The 18,331-nt window shown below is 39.2% G+C and overlaps 1 protein-coding gene across 1 annotated transcript in view; it reads right to left on the reverse strand.

The window, feature by feature from the left end:
• The window catches only part of EXPH5 (exophilin 5), a 77,723-nt gene extending 67,251 nt beyond the window's left edge, over positions 1 to 10,472 (reverse strand). The window contains exon 1 of the mRNA XM_054592461.1: positions 10,268 to 10,472. Coding sequence (XP_054448436.1) covers positions 10,268 to 10,386 — 119 coding nt within the window. The 5' untranslated portion in view covers positions 10,387 to 10,472. The remainder of the gene's footprint in view (positions 1 to 10,267) is intronic.
• Between the last annotated feature and the right edge of the window lie 7,859 nt (positions 10,473 to 18,331).

Consider the following 18,331-nt stretch of genomic DNA (forward strand, 5'->3'; position numbering starts at 1 on the left):
CTTTCTGGTTTTGCTGTGGGCAGCAAAGTGTTCAGTCCCAGGGGACGATCATGACTGGTCTGAACCTAACATTTGAATTCATTCCTTTATTTCTCAATTCCCCTGCAGGCAAGCGTAGCCTTATGACCTGGTCCTGGTCAATGGAACAGAAGGGGAAATCTACCAGGATGGCATCTGGGGAAGCTATTACTTCAGAGATAAAAGGGACAGATGCAGTTGGCTCAACCCTGTCCACTTTCTTCTTGCCTTGAACATAGGTGTGATGTTCAGAGGAGATGCAGACATCTTGCATGTAAAATATACCATGCTGACAACACTAAACCACTAAACCAGCTTGCAATTGCCTACTTTCGGATGTCTTTTTATGTCAGAAATGTTTATCCCCAATTTGTAAAAGCCATGGTTAAATCTGTTATCTGTGACAAGAAGCATTCCAAATACAAATCTTTAAACATAAATGGGCAAAGATAAGATTAGGCAATTCATAAATCATGAAATGTAAATAAATAGTAAACATATGAAAAAAGTTCAAGGTTATTAGAACCTTGAACCATTTCTAACCATTGTTAGAAATTAAATAAAGTATAAGAATGTTTTCTTTTGCTTACAAAATTAGTAAGTAAAGATTTTTAAAAATAAAACCATCAAGTGTTGACAAGGGTACTGTAAAATAGGAGGCCTCCCACATGGCTAGTTAAGGTGCAGTTTGGTAGAACATTTTTTTGAAAACAATTTGGTAACATAAAATTTAGGAAGTACTTGCATTATAAATTAATGATTTTTTTTTTTGTGGAATTTACCCTAAGGAGACAAATTAAGTTGAGACAAAGGTTTGTCATAGGTTATATAGCATAATGATAAAAAGCAAAAAAACAACAACAAACAAAAACTCATAAAAAATCAAAGTGGCTAAACTACAGGAATGGTTAATTAAATTATAAAATATATACAGTAGAATACAGTATGCAGACATAAAATAATGTTGACTATAAGTCAGTTTGAAAAGATTATTTTTATGTTAGATATTACATAAATAAATAAAAATATATGCACTAAAACCACAAATGTATAAAGTGAGTGTGGATAGTTTAGTGGTTCCTAAAAAGTGAGACACAGAATTACCAAACGGCATAGTAATTGCACTCCTGGGTATATTGCCAAAAGAAACTCAAACAAATCCTGTAAATGAATGTTAACAGCACCAGCATTCACTATAGCCAAAAGATGGAAACAACCCAAATGTTCATCAACAGAAGAATGGATAAACAAATTGTGGTACCTACGTACAATGGAATATCATTTAATCATAAAAAGAAACGGAGAATATATCCATGCTATTAGGTGGGTAAACCTCAAAAGCATTATGCTAGGTAAAGCAGACAAAAAAAGGTTGCATTTGTATGATTCCATTTGTACAAAACATCCAGAATAGGTAAATCCATAGAGACAGAAAGCAGATTGGTGGTTACCAGCAACTGCGGGGGAGGTGGGACTGGAGAGTCACATTTAATGGATTTTATTTTGGGGTGATGAAAATCTTTCTATCCTAGTGCCCCCTTATCCTAACACCACTTGTTGAAAAGACTACCCGTTCTTGAATTGCCTTTCTACCTTTTAAAAAATCAATTGGCTACATTTTTGGGATCTACTTCTGGACTAAATTCTGTTCCATTAATCTATATGCTTTTCCCTTCACAAATACTATACTATCTTGACTTTATAGGAAGTCTTAAGATCAGGTAGTGTGAGTCTTCCAATTTTACTCTTCTTTCTCGAAATTGTTTTGCCTATTCGGTTCCTTTGTTTTTTCATAAAAATTTTAAAATCAGATTTCTAATTGTTCATAGCTAGTGTATGGAAACACAGTGGCTTTTTGTGTTTTGATTTTGTATTCTCCCACCTTGCTAACTTCACTTATTAGTTCTTGGATTTTTTTTTTTTTTTGCTAGATTTTTGGAGGTGGGGTTTCTTTGTAGACACTCATAGGAAGAGTTTTATTTCTTCCCTTCTGATACATATACCTTTTATTTCTTTGCCTTGCCTAATACCTGCTAGGACCTCAAGTATGATGTTGAACAGGAGTGAGACTGCCTTGTTCCTGATCTAGGGGGGAGAGCATTCAGTCTTTCACCATTGGTACGATGTTAGCTGTAAGTTATTTTGTGGATGCATTTTATTGGGTTCTATTTCTTCCTTGCTGAGCATTTTTGTCATGATTGTATGTTCAATTCTGTCAAATGCCTTTTTTGCATCAATTGATGTGCTCATGTGTTTTTCACTATCATGTGATATATTATATCACGTGATATAATAGTTTACAGTAATTTATTTTAAAATATTGAGTCAACCTTACTCCTAAAAGTTAAACTGTATCCTCCAGATATATATTCAATTTATATATTGGAATCCTAACCCCCAATACCTTAGGATATGAATTTATTTGGAGACAGGGTCTTTACAGAAGTAATCAACTTAAAATGAGGTCATTAGGATGGGTTCTAATCCACTAGGACTGGTGTCCTTATAAAAAAGGGAAATTTTGGACACAGACACCCACACAGGGAGAGCATTATGTGAAGACTGGTGTTACACTGCCACAGCCCACGAACTTCCAGAAGCTAGGAGAGATGCCCGGGGCAGGTTCTTCCCAGGTGCCTCCAGAGGGAGCAGGGCCCCCTGCTGACATCTGGGGAGCAGATGTGGAGAACAGAGCAGTGCTTGCCAGGCTACTATCTGCCCCCAACCTCCCCGTGGCCCTCCTTCTTCAACTGCTGTTAAATGTACCATTTTAAAGTTGAAACCAAAGCAAATTTGATACAAATATAAAACACATTTCTTTGGGAAGTGGGGAGTCTGGTCACTGTAGCTCCCATTTTCCTCTTTCATTATTAGAAAGTCTAACACCTACTGGAATGAGGAAGCTGGTGCCTGTGGTATGCTAGGGTGGTATTTTAAGTACAACCTTTAAATAGGGCCATTACCGATGCCAATAAGGAAACATTCCTGCGAAGGAGATGAAGGTGAGCCCGTGGCTCTCAAATATCACAGCCTGTGCCAATAACTAACTACAGAAAAATAGACTCAAATTGCCACAGCTAGGCTCTTTGCCAGTTGATTCTTGGTTTTAAGACCCAAGTATGCTAACAGGAAGAAAAATATTTTCTGACTAACCTTAACCTGAATTTCTTTGTCCTTCATGTGGTTTCTCCAGGTCTTTCTTTTCCTCACTTGTATTTCCTCACAGAAGTAAGTTAAGGTTCATTTCATTAGGAATTGAGCACTTAGGTGTGTGAGGCTCTCTCTCCATCTATTAGACAATCCTTGACCATAAGGAACTCAGGATTGATGTACAGAAACCAACTTAATCACAAATACATTAACATTACTAATGTATAAGACATTATAAAGAAAAGGGCAAACATTCAGGTACTTTTAAAACAAATTATTTTAAAAGTCTTACTTATAAAGGTTAATAAGACAAAGTGTTTGCATTTCTTTATCATAAAAAGAAATGGTCATCATATTTTTAATTATTTCATGATCAGTGGAAATAGCGAGTTTTAAAGTGAAATGAGGTCAGTGCTGGTTCTATTACAAGCTAATCCAGCAAAGTGAGAATAATCACTTGGACTCTTTGTACTTCATTGTGGGAGGCGATACTGCCCAGAGACTAAGTGCAGATGGAACTCACAAATCCAATACTTCTAGCAGCATTATCTCAATCAAGTTACTTATCTTCTCTAAGCTTCCTCTGCAGAAAAGAGATTTTTTAAAATCCCTTAACTCATTAGGTTGTTGTGAATTGAATGAGATAACACACATAAAGAGTTTATCACAGATGCCCTGGTCAGGTGACTCAGTTGGTTGGAGTGTTGTCCCATACACCAAAAGTTTGCGGGTTCGATTCCCTGCCAGGGTACATACCTAGGTTGCAGGTTTGATCTCCAGGTGGGGGCAAGTGCTCAGCAAGTATCAGCTATTATTACTGTTGTAGTTATTAGCTTTTATAAAAGATAAAATACTTGCTTTATCAGATTAGGATGAGGAGAAAAACAAAAAATATCTAAAAGAGTTATAATGTCACAAAGCTTAAAAAGGGCACTCTTTCCAACCTTAAGATATTATAGTAGTTTCACTCGTGTTGCCTAAGGAAACCAACCCACAGGAATAGTAGACAGGAAAATGTGTCTGAGAGAAAGATCTCCCCTTGGTTTAAAGGAATTGGCCGAATTGGATATCATTGGAAAGTGCAGACGCCTCAGAGATCCATGACATTAATCATTATAGAACATTACGAAGCACTCAGGCCTCTAGGATACTCCTGTGATGGCTGGGTAGTTCTCATTGTCCCTTCTCCAGGCCACACAGGGCTTCCTGAGGACAGGCTATATACATTTTATGAACACTTTCATCTTGCAGGATTTACTACCAACCAAAAACTTGCATAGACTGAAGCCATCTGGGGCAGAATCCATTTTTTATTCCCTGCTATATCCTTAGGACCAACATAGAGTCTGGCATCTGATGTTTCTTGAAAGTCTGTCTCTTAGCCAGAGGCAGATTTCACAGGCTGCGAGAGAGAGGCAGGAGCAGGAAGAAAGCTTAGGAGAGACAAGAAACTTGTGTATCTGGCTTTTAATCTCTGCAGGATGCTGTAGCTTCCACTAGCTACCAACCACTTCACCACTTTGATTTTTACAGTCCTTCTGAGGACTGAGTCACAGTTCAAGGACATTAGTGGAAATCATTCACAAACAACTTAATTTTGGAGAAATCCTCTTGAACTGCAGTCTTGCCATTGAGCAAAGATAGCCCAAATATAGACATGCCATTTTTCACCTTGATTACACTAGGCTCTGTAACATCTTACATGTAAACATTTTTGACTTATTGACATCCCTTCTGTGAGCTGAGTAGTGAATATAATCTCTTATAACTTTCCATTTCAGTTACATTTATGAGATGGGGGTGGGTAGGATGGTGGGTGGGAGTGGGGATGATAGGTAGGGAGCTGTGTTTTCCAAAGACACATTTCAGAATCAATAAATTGTGATTCACATACTCAGCCATCTTTCTTCACTGTGGCTAGAACAACAGACTATACAAGGCCTGAGAATTCATGCCCAAGTGAATGGTTCCTGGAAAAAATCCTTTCCTCAATACAACAAGAAGTGGAGCTCTCAGATTGGATTTTAAGTGGCAATTTCTACCACTTTAACTGACTCAGACTATTTCTATAGCAGGAATCTTACACTCATAAGAAAGAATAAGATAAACGTAACATGGTGATTACAGTGTGTTGCATGGTTCAAAGGGAGGAAAAATCTTGTCTGGTTGGGTAAAGGATATTCGAGGTATAGAGGAAGGGAAAACAGAACTAGAGATGGGGAGAGAGGCTCCGGACTGCAGAAGTCTCTGACTTCAGCCAGTGCAGGTCATTAATTCCTTGAAGTATTTATTGGAGGCCTATTACATGGAACCTCCTTGCCTGTCCCTGGTGTCCCCTGTCCTCTGAGACATGAAATCCTCTCCGCTTCCCCTTGTCTGCCTTCCCAGAGCTTCCTCAGGTGGCATGTGCCCAGGATTAATTCCTGCCTGGCCCGCCATGTGTCCTCTCCCGCCAGGTCTGACTTTCCACCTAGGCACTGCTGGGCTGGAGGGCAGCAGACAGCTCTCCCCGCTGTCAGGGCCAGCTCACGCCTGCATAAACATTTACTGAATGTTCGCCCTGTGTCAGAAGCTGTATCAGGCCCTAGAGATTCATCTGCAGGAGAAACACAGATTTTTGCCCATTTTCTTCCAGCTGCTGTACACATGCACAGATGTCGTGAAGTACAGTTATAACATGGACACTATTTTGTGTTCTGCTTTTTCACAGAACAATGTCACATTTGCATTTCCCCACAGTTGTATCCATGAACATCTTGAGGTATCTCTACAGCAACCTAGGTAGCCAGAAATTTGGAACTCAAATATCACACTGGGTGAGAGATGATCATCTCTTCATAATTGCCCTTTGTAATGACTGTGCTCTATTGGATACTTCAATTAGAAATTTCCCATTATTTAGCTATTATAGGTAATACTGCAATAAATATCTGAGACTATATGTCTTGTTTTTCCTCTACTCAATTCTTTTTTTTAATACCTTGATTCAGATATAATTTACATGTCATAAAATTTACCTATTTAAAGCATACAGTTGAGTAATACTTAGTATAAACTCAGAGTTGTGCAACTGTCACCACTAATTTTCGAACATTCTCATCATCCCGTGCACATCAACACTCATTCCCCATTCTCAGCCCACCACCCCAACCGAACACTGGGTAGCAATCTATTTTCTGGCTCTGCGGATGTGCCTATTCTGGACCTTGCATACAAATGAAATCATACAATATGTGACCTTTTCTGACTCGCTTCCTTCACCTACCATACTGTTTTCAAGATCCATCCATGTTGTAGCTTGTATCGTAATACTTCACTCCTTTTTATTGCCAAGTAATATTCCATTATATGGATGTACCACTATTGTTTATCTAGTTATCAGCTGATGGACATTTGGGTTGTTTCCACATTCTGTCTATTATGAATAATGCTGCTATGAACATTGATGTACAAGTTTTTGTGTGAACATATGTTTTCTTTTTTTAAAATTAATTAATTATTTTCAAATACATTTGTCTCTGCCTTCCCCCCACCACTTTCCCTTGCCCCCTCCCCCCTCAGGAAAAAATATGATATAGTAGAAAAATATAGGTTTTGGAGCCAGATAGATTTAGATTCAAATTCTAGTGCTGCCACTTATGAATTGGGTGACGTGGGTAGAGTTCCTTAACCTTGCTAAATTTCAGTTTCCCTTCTATACAAAGTCATTAATAACACTCACCCCAAGGGATGGTTGTGAGGATTATTCAATGCTGATGGGTAAAATAGTTTTGATATAGATCTGGGTATAAATTTTGGCTTTGCCCCCTAACTTGGATAAGATACTCAATATTTGTAAGTTGTTTCCTTTTCTGTGAAGTGAAAATTAAAGTGTGTACCTAATGAAGTTATTGGGAGGATTAATTAAATGTATATGTATAACATGTTTAGTACAGTCCCTAGTATACAGCAAAGGACCAATAAATACTGTTATTATTATCATAGTAATAACTATTATTATGTAAGAAGGCAGCACTTAATAAATGTTGGTGTGGCCATCTTCTCCACCTCAATCTCCTACTAATGAAAACTATCCAGGAATTGGATGAATGGGTCAAGGGGAAGGCATATCTTTATAGGTATTGCAGTAGAGTTCACCAAAAGGATTGTATTCAGTTTACAATGCCGCTAACACTATGTTGAATCTATTCATTTCACTTCAACCTCACAATAATTTGTTATGTTATTTTTAAAGGTGCAACATGGTATCTTGAGGTTACTTCAATTTTCATTTCTTCATTACTGTGAGGGTGAATATTTTCCTGTATGTTTTGTTTACTGTTTGGATATCTTTGAGCATGAATCATTTGTTTCTATCTTTTGCCTATCATTTTGGATCTTGGTGTTTTTAAAAATTTGAATAAACTTTATATATTAGAAACATTATAATATTTAATGCAACTACTTTGTTAGTGAGGTGGAGCCAGATGAGGTCTGGTACCAGTGAGGGAAGATCAGGGGAAAGTTCTGTGTGCTCAGAAGCACTGTTATGAACGGAGCTGCAGTCTCTTGTGTGGCAAACTCAACTATTCTCATGTGTTTCAACATCCATCTCTGGACGTATATTGCCTCATGGCACTGTAGCTTTACTTTTCTAACTCTAAAATATTTCTTCTTGGTTCTCTTGTAGACTCCTCCAGCTTTAGCATGGATATAACTGAACTCATCAGTTGTCCCTCATCCAGCAAACTTTCCAAACTTCCCAGTTGGTTCCTTATTGTCCTAGCCAAGAGATCTCGAGGCTGTTTCTCAGTGTATTAAAAAGGCCTCCCAGAGTCTCAAATAATACTCTTGAATTATAAGTCATGTGTTCTGACTTTTGATTTGGAAAATATGATGATCATACATATCAAGAAAATAAGCAAAACAGGCAGCCAAGTTGACATGTTATCACAGGTGTTTTCTGCATGTCATTACCTGCTATTAAAACTGATGCACGTGAGTCAGTAAGCAGAACAATCCCATGAAGACTGCTATCCAATGACAGGTATTTGATAGTGGGATCCAGGAATTAACCAGGGAAGAGAATGTATTATACTAGAAATAAGTGCCTTGAACATTTGGCCCTAGTGTCTACTTTCCTCAACTTATTTTTATATTTAAATGGTGACATTTTTTAAATTTTGGGAGGATAATTATTTTTAATCATTTGATCATTAAGAGTATTGATTTTGTCTTAGCATCATGGCTTTTTCTATTGATGTTCCAATTAGGATATGAGCACTATGAAGTCAGAAAATGTAGCCTTCTGCTAAGGCCTAGCCCGTGGCCTTTGCCACCTACATGTAGTTCCATTTCCCACTAAAGTCAGCTGATGTGGGCACCAAAACCTACCACAGAGAAGACACAAGGCAAGCCTCAGGTCAACTGTAAAGAATCAAAATTCCCTCAAGTGAAAATTAAAATAAAAAACATTACTACTTCTAAGACTACATAGTTCATGAGAAGCCATGTGGATAACATTCAAAATGGAAGCTTCCATTCCTCCTGATAGTTCCTAATTCTCCCATCAATTTCCCCAAATACATACTGGATCACTTAAGAAGCCCCATCCTCTGCAGAGACAAGAAACACTTCTGAGAACACACATATGAAAGCAACCACAGTTTCTTATTCCTTTTGGAATATGTGTTGAAGACAAACTGCATGCAGTTTTAAAGTTCTTTTCAGGCTTGTTATGCCTGTGTATAGTGCATGTGCATATGTGTGGGTACATGCATGTGGGCATGTGTGCATGTGGACAAATTGTGTTCATGAGGCACACTTTTACACTGCTTGAGGAAATGATGGGGTATATTTTTCTAAAGGCAGAATATGATGTTGTCAAATACACATCCTCAAACTTCAAATATTCATTTCTCCATACAAGAGCCAGATTTGGTGGAGAAGACAGGTCTTAAGGTCTGATGTACTCTAATTGCTTTTACAAAGACCAACTAGGGTTCCCTGTGTGAAGAGTATCTTTGGGTTGGCAGTGAGATCATTGGAAAGAGGTGGAACCTAGAACCCACATCACCTCGGCCACCACCAACAATAAAAACATCACTCACAAATAAAATAGCTTCCTAAATTCCAATCGATGCCGCATGTTTTTTGGTCTGAGAGTGATGCCCTAAATTCCCTTCCACAGCCAACTGGAGAAGGCTTTGGATGGTCTATTCCAGAACTGGTAAGAAAATTCCTTTAATTCATTCCAGGATTTAACCACACTTCCCCAGCAGAAAAAAACCCCCCAAAACTGGTTAATTTACCTCCCAAGCAGTAAGCTCTCGATTTCATCCCCTGGTTAACTACAACACTGCATAGTAAGGCCAAGGTGAAATTCCGAAGCAACATTCCCATAGCACCACCAGACAGGAGATCCGCCCTTTGCAGCCCAACCCCAATCCCAGTCCCAGCCCCCTTTACTCCACACAGTTTGGCAAGTTCCTTGGAGCTCCAGCCCTTGGGGTGGGGTCCATTTCGCTGCCAATGAGAAGCCAGCTATCCTGAGTCTCTTGGACTGTTGGGTGGAGAAAGTCTCTGGGACAGTGAGGATGTACAATCTGGAGGAACTGTTAGCACGCGGGTGCCCGGGGGCCAAGACTCCGCTCCACGCCGGCACGCTCGTCCCATTTTACCCGTCTGTCTGGCCCAAGCCCCGCCACGGACGGGACCGGGAGGCAACAGGGCAGAGCTGCTAGCCCGCACCCAGCTTGGACGGCCCCTCAGGGGATCCCACCCACGTATCCTAGTGGGGGTGGGACAACCACTCCTAGGGAAACACTCCAAAGAACGCGCCAGCAGAGGGAAGGTCGGTGCGCGCCCCACCCTGGGGGACCTAAGACTCCCCCGCGAGCCCTCTTGGGATACTGAGTGTGGAAAAAGCACAACCAGGCACCCTAGAGTCCTTAAGGAAAAAACTCGTTGCATATTTCACCCGGCCAGGTGCACTCCGGACGGATGTTTCGCCTCCGGGGACCCCGGACAGGTGCCCATGAAAGCTCCCGGCTCCCTCCCCGCACGCCCGGGCCACTGCTGGACGCAGGCCCAGGGAAGAGAGAAAGAATTTGTTTTGTACCTGATCCTGTCCTTCTCTGCCCTCTGTAGCTCCTCATTTCTTTCCAGCACCTGAAGGATCTTCCTGGCTTCTTCGTCGTTTAGGAAACTGAGATCAAACCCCTGAGGAAATTTCGTCATTTTTCTCTGTGTTATGAGCTACACTTAAGCTTCTTGGTGCCTCCTGTTACGATGACATTTTTTTAAGACAGAGAAGACTTGATCCCATAACCAATAAGTCCGTGCCTTTGAAAATCTAAAACCTCAAACTTAACGAAGAGCCCACACCTACGGGGCTCATTTTGACACCACCTTAATGACAAGTTCGTCTCAACCAATCCAACTGAGATGCAAGAGGAAAAACTAAAGCGAGAGAGAGGGAACCAATCCCATTCCAAAGAGGCGGGCCCTACCTCGTCCCCTCCCCTTTTTCCTCCCCCACCTCCTACAGTGTTTGTTAAACCAACAATCCTACTGTATTCTCCTCTTAATTGAGGCTGAGACTTAAGTGTTGGCTCCCAAGTATTTGTTTTAGCTGTGTGCTCTCAGAACTTGAGCTTGACTAATGGGACTGCAAAGGAAAGAGGTTCATGATTAATCTTCCTTTTCAATAAAAGGCCCATAAGAAGTCCAATTGCTTGTAGGAGCTTTACACTGGCTGAATGAAAGTTAGTTACCCTGTTTGAAAGACCTGAAAGGGCTGATCTTATACAACCTCTGTGAGAACACCAGGCTCCAGAGCTGAATTTAGCACATCCTCGGAACATCCCCCATCCTTCAGACATCCCCTACACGATTGCCCCACAAAAGTCATCCTAAGACTTCAGAAAAGAAACAACAGAAGAAGAAAGCTCTGGAGCAAAGAATAATAGAAAGCACCTGTTTTGTAGTTTTCTATACGATTTGAACATCTTAATAAGCTGTTTCTGAGAAGTAATAAATGACACTTTCAAATATTTAAATCCTCCATCTAAAGCAAAATGTAATCCTATGAAACCACAGAAATAGGTTTTCCTAGAAAGTGTTATTCCAAGATATGATGGAACTTTCTAAACATATTCATATAGTGTGTGTGTGTGTGTGTGTGTATATATATATATATATATATATATATATATATATATATATAAAAATTAACAAGCCTTTTCCAGAAAACATTGTTTCTTTTGTCTTCACTTCCCACACAAAAATTACTTGGTCAGATCAACTTTCCTGCCTCATAGCCTTTATTTGGTCACTTCTTACATAGTGGTGATGTAACAAAAACATAATGTCAAAAATGGCTATTTTTGTTTTGGCTGCTGTGTCCTCCCCTCACCTTTATCGTCATTATTTAAGACATGCCTAGGCAGGTAGCCACGCAAATAATTATCAGCGGTTGTCTCTTATTTCTATGAAGCAGGAACCAATTTAGTTCACCAAGGTTGTACAACACACATTCCTTCATAAATTGTGTCTGTGTTATGATGGTGGTGTAGGAGTATGTCTTGCATATGTCCATTTTTTAAATCCTCACCTGAGGATGTGTTTATTGATTTTACAGAGAGAGGAAGGGTGGGGAGGGGACAGAGAGACAGAAAGAGAGAGAGATGCACTGATATGAGAGAGAAGTATCGATCAGTTGCCTCCTATATGCTCCCTTACCAGGGGTGGAAGCTGGAACCTAGGTATGTGCCCTGACTGGGAATCGAACCCACAACCTTTTGGTGTATGGGATGACACTCCAACCAACTGAGCCACCTGGCTAGAGCTATGCCAATTTTTTTCCTACTCATTAGTGTGTTCATTTATTCAACATGCATATAGAACTTTTTAAATGTGGGCACTGGTAGGCTTTTATCCTGTTTCCAGTGTATCAGTGAATTGATTTCAACTAACCTATATTGGTGCCCACTGTATGAAGGCATTATACACTGTGAAGAAGTTAGTCCTTGTCTTTAGTAAGTTTACAGTACAGTGGGAGAGAGAACACAAATAGCAAAATCACTACATTACAAAGAAGAACATAATAGAGATATAAAGAAAGTTCTGTTAATAGCACAGAAAGAAGCTAGTTCCAGCAGAGTGGATTAGGGGAGGACAGAGAATTTAGGTTGCAACATGAAAAGTCAGGGAGAGGCAGAAGGTGGTGGTAGGAGATGCTGAGTTAATTCCAGTCAAGGAGAACAGTATACTGCACAGCAGAATTATGCACTAGGAATCTTCTCATTATTTTTCAACTCCACTGACTAATGGCTAAAATGAGCAAAAACTGGAAAGCTAGAAAATTCAGGGACATATTCAGGAATTGATAAGTGATCTGTTTTGTCTAGAGTACTCATTCTCAATAGGGAAGATATTTCCTCTAATGGAGCAAAGATTGGTTCTTTGAGAGTAAAAACATGTTACTTTTAAATATGAAGTACAGAGCACAAACATATGTATATTACATAAACAGATATACAGTAGTATATTGGTCACATTAACATTTTATGAGGGGGTAATTGTGAAAAAAATCACTAGAAGATTCCTTAGGGGGGACAATAATGAAAAAGAGGTTGAGAAATACCAGGCTAACGCACAGAGCATATGAAGAGCAAATAAGGCTGAGACCCAACTATGAATACTGTGCTAAGGAACCTGGACTCCATGGGTAAGCATTAAGGAGTCAGCACAGGTTTTTGAGGGTGACAACGATATGGTCGAAGAAGAACAATGTAAAGATGACTGTGACAGCAGCAGTAAATAAGGAAGAGTAGAGTGAGGACAGTGGCAAGGACACCTCTGTGTTGCAGTGCTAATGTAGGAGAAGGGAAACAGGACTTCAACTAAGGCAGTGGACGTGGGAATAGGAAAGAGGGTTGGAGTCCAAAGATATTGGCTAGCTGGACTACTAACACATTCGGTATGAGAGTTAAGGAAGAAGGAACCACCACAAAGATGATGCAAGTTTTCAAGAGCGTGTCTGAAAGGAGAGCAGTCTATTTGGTGACACAGGAAGCATATGGTTTGTAAAAAGATTGGGAGTTCAGTTTTGGCCATAAAGAGATTGAGGTACCTGCAATTAAGGAGACGCTCAGCAGAAGTGACAAATGTGACAATGGAAATTCTTAAAATAGGGATGGAAAAGTAGATTTGGAAGTCATCTGCTTACAGATAACTGCCAAAACCCTGAGACTGTATAGGATGGCCAGAACAAAGCGTACATAGAGAGCAGAGGCTCAGCTCAGATTGACCACATCATACACCGTCACCAAAGCATGTTCCAGCCCTGGCTGGGGCACAGCCGGGCATCAAATTGAGAAATTTTTAAATTGAGGTTTTATAATGAAAAATATGCAAGGTATTTAAGGTTGCTCTAGAAACATATAGGATAATTTCTGTAAGGCTATAAACTTCATGATTTTAAAGAAAAATCATTCTTAAAACATTGTTTGATGGTCTCATTTAGCCAGCTTTAAGCAGCTTTTTTCTTTTTTCTTTTTTCTTTATGGCTGACACTATTATAGATGTCTCTCTCCCCCCCGCCCACCGCCCTTTTTCCAGTTTAGTGTCTGGTAACCCTGGCGACCTCCTGCCCAGCCTCCCAGCTAAAAAGATACTCATCAGTTTTATTTTTAGTAACAACTGGATAGATAGCAATAATCTTTAGAAATCTCCCATAGTTTCTCCAGTCTATTGGCCAAATCTAACAGAAGGCTTAGATTTTTCCCCCTTCCCTGACAGTTCTCTCAGCCAAGAGAAATGCTGTTACATACTTGCTTGAATGTCTGAAGCAAGTGTTTCTGTGTGTTTGTCATCTAAAGTCACTTATGCCCCCTAGTAGGCCATTGAAAATCATCTCTGTAGATTGGGGATCGTTTTTTTTCAAAGAGGTTATCTTCTCTTCTGCAGCTGGCTCTGGGGTGAGTTTGGGTGGTAGTTTTCAGTTAAACAAGCATATACAAGTTGGCTCGAATGCAAGCTGTTGGTAACAGGCCTTTATTAGTAAAAAAGAGATGTAAGACCCTGAGAAGGGAGTTTGCACAGTAGTTCATTTCAGTTTCCACTGTTGTAATAGTTCACTGAATAGGTTTACAAATCTAGACAGAAAATTCCCTTTTGGGTTTTCCTGAGACTTCAGGGCTGAATCCACAATTATGGAATAAATATTCCATGAAGAACAGAATCTTAAACTCTCTGAATGTTAGTTTTTGTTTCTTAAAAAAAACAAGAAAAATAATAATAGAACCAACCTTGTAAGATTATGGTAAAAATTCACTGAGATGATGCAATAATGCAATTAACAAGGTTGATGCTTAATAATGGGTACCTATTAATATTATTTGCACACAAAGCAGCCTACAATTTTAAAACAACATGTTTCTTTTTTACAACAAATGTACTATGTATTTATTGGGGTTTGGGGAAAACTAAAGAATAAAACATAGGAGTCAAACGGATGGAGATCAAAAAGTCTCAGCTTTATTGCTGGTAAGTTGAGGGAAGAATGTGGTTTAGGTCTATAGTCAAATGGGCTCACTATTATCATCCCTAGCAAGTCTAAACCTTGGCACAGATCACCAGAGGGAGATTTGGGTCTGGGGGGCAGACATTATCGATGATAGGCGGGAGGGAGAATGCCCACCAAGTGCTTCTAGCTTTCTAATGGTCAGTTCCAGTGAGTCAAAATGCATGAATCATGGAAATTCATACCATTACCATTCTCTAAGCAAGTGATTTATTCCTCCATCTACCTGGAGAAGAAGCAAGTAGGGATCAGAAAGTCTGGGAAGTTACTCTAGTCATGGAAGCCCCCTCCTAGAGAAGTGAGGGACTGGTTGTTCCCTCAAATAATGTACATTATATAAAAATATAAGAATATGGAAAAGAGAAAAAAAGGACCAGTTATCTATACTCTGACTACTAGTTTAAAAATATTTTCATTTGTATCATTATATATTTCCCTTTCCCCTACATATCTAATATATCATTAAACAGTCTTCTATAAGGTTCCTTCACATGGTTACATAGAGTTCCCTAGGATAGATGGCCCTTTGAGTAATAGCAACACTGCAGAAGATTCATGAAGACTCCTGGACTGTTTAAATAGGTCACTGAGCCCATCTGAAACCCAAAGTATCATATGAAGCAAGGGGATCAGACCTTCCTCTCCTTTCATGTCAGAACTCAATACATATGAGGTCTAGATATTAAAATCTATCTGACAAAAACCAACAATCCTGACTAAATCAAGGAACTGAGCAACACACACTTAACTTACTATTCGTCCCAGCCCAAACCTGCAATTCTGCCCCACCTCTTATCCACGTTGTAAGGGGCTCTCAGTGTTCCCATTCCACCTGGAAGATGAAGGAGGAAGGCAGTGGACTCTTAAGATTTGTACCAATACCCAAGACTCTGCTTCAAAACTCAAAAGAAGTACAATGTTTTCCAGGGTATTATATGAATCTGTTGTTATCCTGATAGCAGCGCCTGAAAGAGCTAAGTCAATAAACAAACACACAAACCATAAAACACAGTCCAGTTCTCCTGTGACTATAGATATAGGAAAAAATCTTAAGAAAATGGCTAGTAAATTCAGAGATAGAAGTATATTAAATGACTAAGTGGATTTTATTCTATAAATGAAAGACTTATAACATTAATGTAGTTTAACAATATTTCAAAGAAAGGATACTGTATGATTAAAAGTTCTTTGATATTATAAAAGTCAAGATTGTTTTTCGTTTGAACTGAACTAAATTAAACTAAATTTAAAACCTCAATCCTTAGGATTAAGGGGATGCTACATCTTTGGTGTTGTAGCTAATGTCTGTCCCAGACAATACCAGTACCATAATTAATGGTGAATTAATTAAGTAAAAATAAATCAAAGATATCTGGTATAACCTGTATTATCTAACATTGTTCTGTTAGTTCTAGTTGATATAACAAAGAAAGAAAAAGTAATGAGTGTAACTCTCAGAAAAGAAAGAATTGACTATAGATGATGATTGTCTACTTAGGAAAAAATACCAAGGAAATCCATTTAAAAACAAGTAGAATTAAGAAGAGAATACATGGAAGTGACCAGTGTACTGATTCAATGAAGAATTATTTATGGAAAATCTAGAATGTATAGGAAAATGTACGAATGTATATATAGTGTTAACATAAAGATGTTCCTGCCCTCTTGAATATTACATTGACTAGGCCAAGGGAGGGTGGGGGGAGAGAAAGAAATCAACATAAAATTAGAGTGTGATAAGAGAACCAAAAAAACAGAGCAGTGGGTGGGAGGGGTGAGGATGGGGGAGCATGGCTCCAGTGAGAGGATCAGGAAAGGCTCTGGCGAGCGGCCATCGGGGCTGAAACCTGATGCCTACGTAGTCAAATGTGAAAAACTGGGAAAATAAATGTACAGATAACCACAAAGTGGCTTAAATTTGAATAAAATGTGGATTAAAAAACAGACATATGCTATTTATGAAATCTTTTGAACTTACATCATCTTTATGCAAGAAATGATCCATTGGGTTCCCTGCCTCAGGTAATGTGGCTTAGTGGTTAAGGGCATTTAATATGTGCTCAACCTGTTATGTGTCAGGCCCTGTGCCAGGTGCTGGAAACACAGAGGTACAATGACAAACAAGGTCTCTGTCCTCATGGAGTTTGCATTCCTGAGGGAAGAAACAGACAATACCAACGTAGATAAATAAATAAAAGATTAACTAAGCGTAATAAGTGCCATGAAGAAAATTAACAGGGTGATGTGACAGGGAGCGATCGTGGAGAAAAGGAGACAACATTACATGGGGTGGTCAAGAGGACCACTCTAAAGTGACATTAAGTGGAGAGCTGAGGCATGGTGATTCAGTCTTGGTAAGAACCAGAAGACGGGCTTTCCAAGCACAGGCAAGTACAAGGATACTAAGGCAGGGAAGACATTGACATCCTCTGGGCCGATATTTAGGGACTACGGTAAATATAGAGCATTGGTGGGGTGGGAGGAGGGACATGAAAGGAGGTTGGAGAGATAGGCGTGGGCCTGACTACATGAGGCAGTTAAGCCAAGGCAAGGGAGTTTAGATCTCATTCTAAGGGCATGGGCCGGGAGTCAGGAGTCCTTGGTTCAAGCTCTGGCTGTACAATTTAGTAGATGTGTATCCTTGGATGGTTATATCACTTCCTTATCTATGAAATAATAGTAATAATAGTACCCACCTCATAAAGCTGTACCATTAAATACCATAATGTATGTGAAGTGTTTAACACATAATAAGTTCTAATGAAATAATATACAAATGAGAGAGAAAAAGGGAGATGGGGAGGGGAGAGAGAGAGAGAGAGAGAGAGAGAGAGAGAGAGAGAGAGAGAGAGATCCCCAGACATGTGATTGGTGGATTCTGCTGTTTCCTCTTCGCATCAGGTTGGCTTCTTTGATAAGGAAGGATTTTTAGATGCGATCTCTTCTTTCCCTGCCTCCAAACTGGAGGGAATCTTACTTGTGGGAAGAATTTACCTCAACTAACTTGTGACATAAGGATTAAAATAGCTTTAAATTAAAAATATAGCATGATGGCATCTAAGCAGTAAAAGATATTTATAATCTTATCCTAATTCAAGGACTATTTTTCTATATTTGAATATAATCATAAACTTCTTGCACAGATATGTGTGTATAGATAGTTCTAAAAACAACTATGTATATACACATACTCATAACTCAGATGTTATCACATTGTGCATAGTTTGATAAAGGCTCTTAATGTAGTCATGGAAAGACCTTTGTAGAAGATGATTTTATAATCTAGTGGTATAAAAAATAGTTTTGAAGGTTCTTTAAGAACTTTAAAGTGTTCTTAAAGCAAAGAGGAGAGACACTTCCCTATACACTCACTGCCATCATGCATGGACCAAAGAAGAGAAAGGGACAGAAAAGGTCAAGAGAAATTCTAATATGAAGACTGATCTCAGCTTCTTCCAAGCTTTGAAGAAATGTCCACTCAGAATGAAATGACAAAGATTGAAAGGTACATTTTCCTTTCCCCATCCACTGGTGCACAGTAGACTCTTTGCAATCTTTAGTTAACTATACCATGATGGTTAATTAACAAACCATTTA

This window comes from Pteronotus mesoamericanus, unplaced genomic scaffold (genome assembly GCF_021234165.1).
Source record: "Pteronotus mesoamericanus isolate MK-2021 breed Mesoamerican mustached bat unplaced genomic scaffold, CSHL_Meso_final scaffold_36, whole genome shotgun sequence".
Taxonomy (NCBI): Eukaryota; Metazoa; Chordata; class Mammalia; order Chiroptera; family Mormoopidae; genus Pteronotus; species Pteronotus mesoamericanus.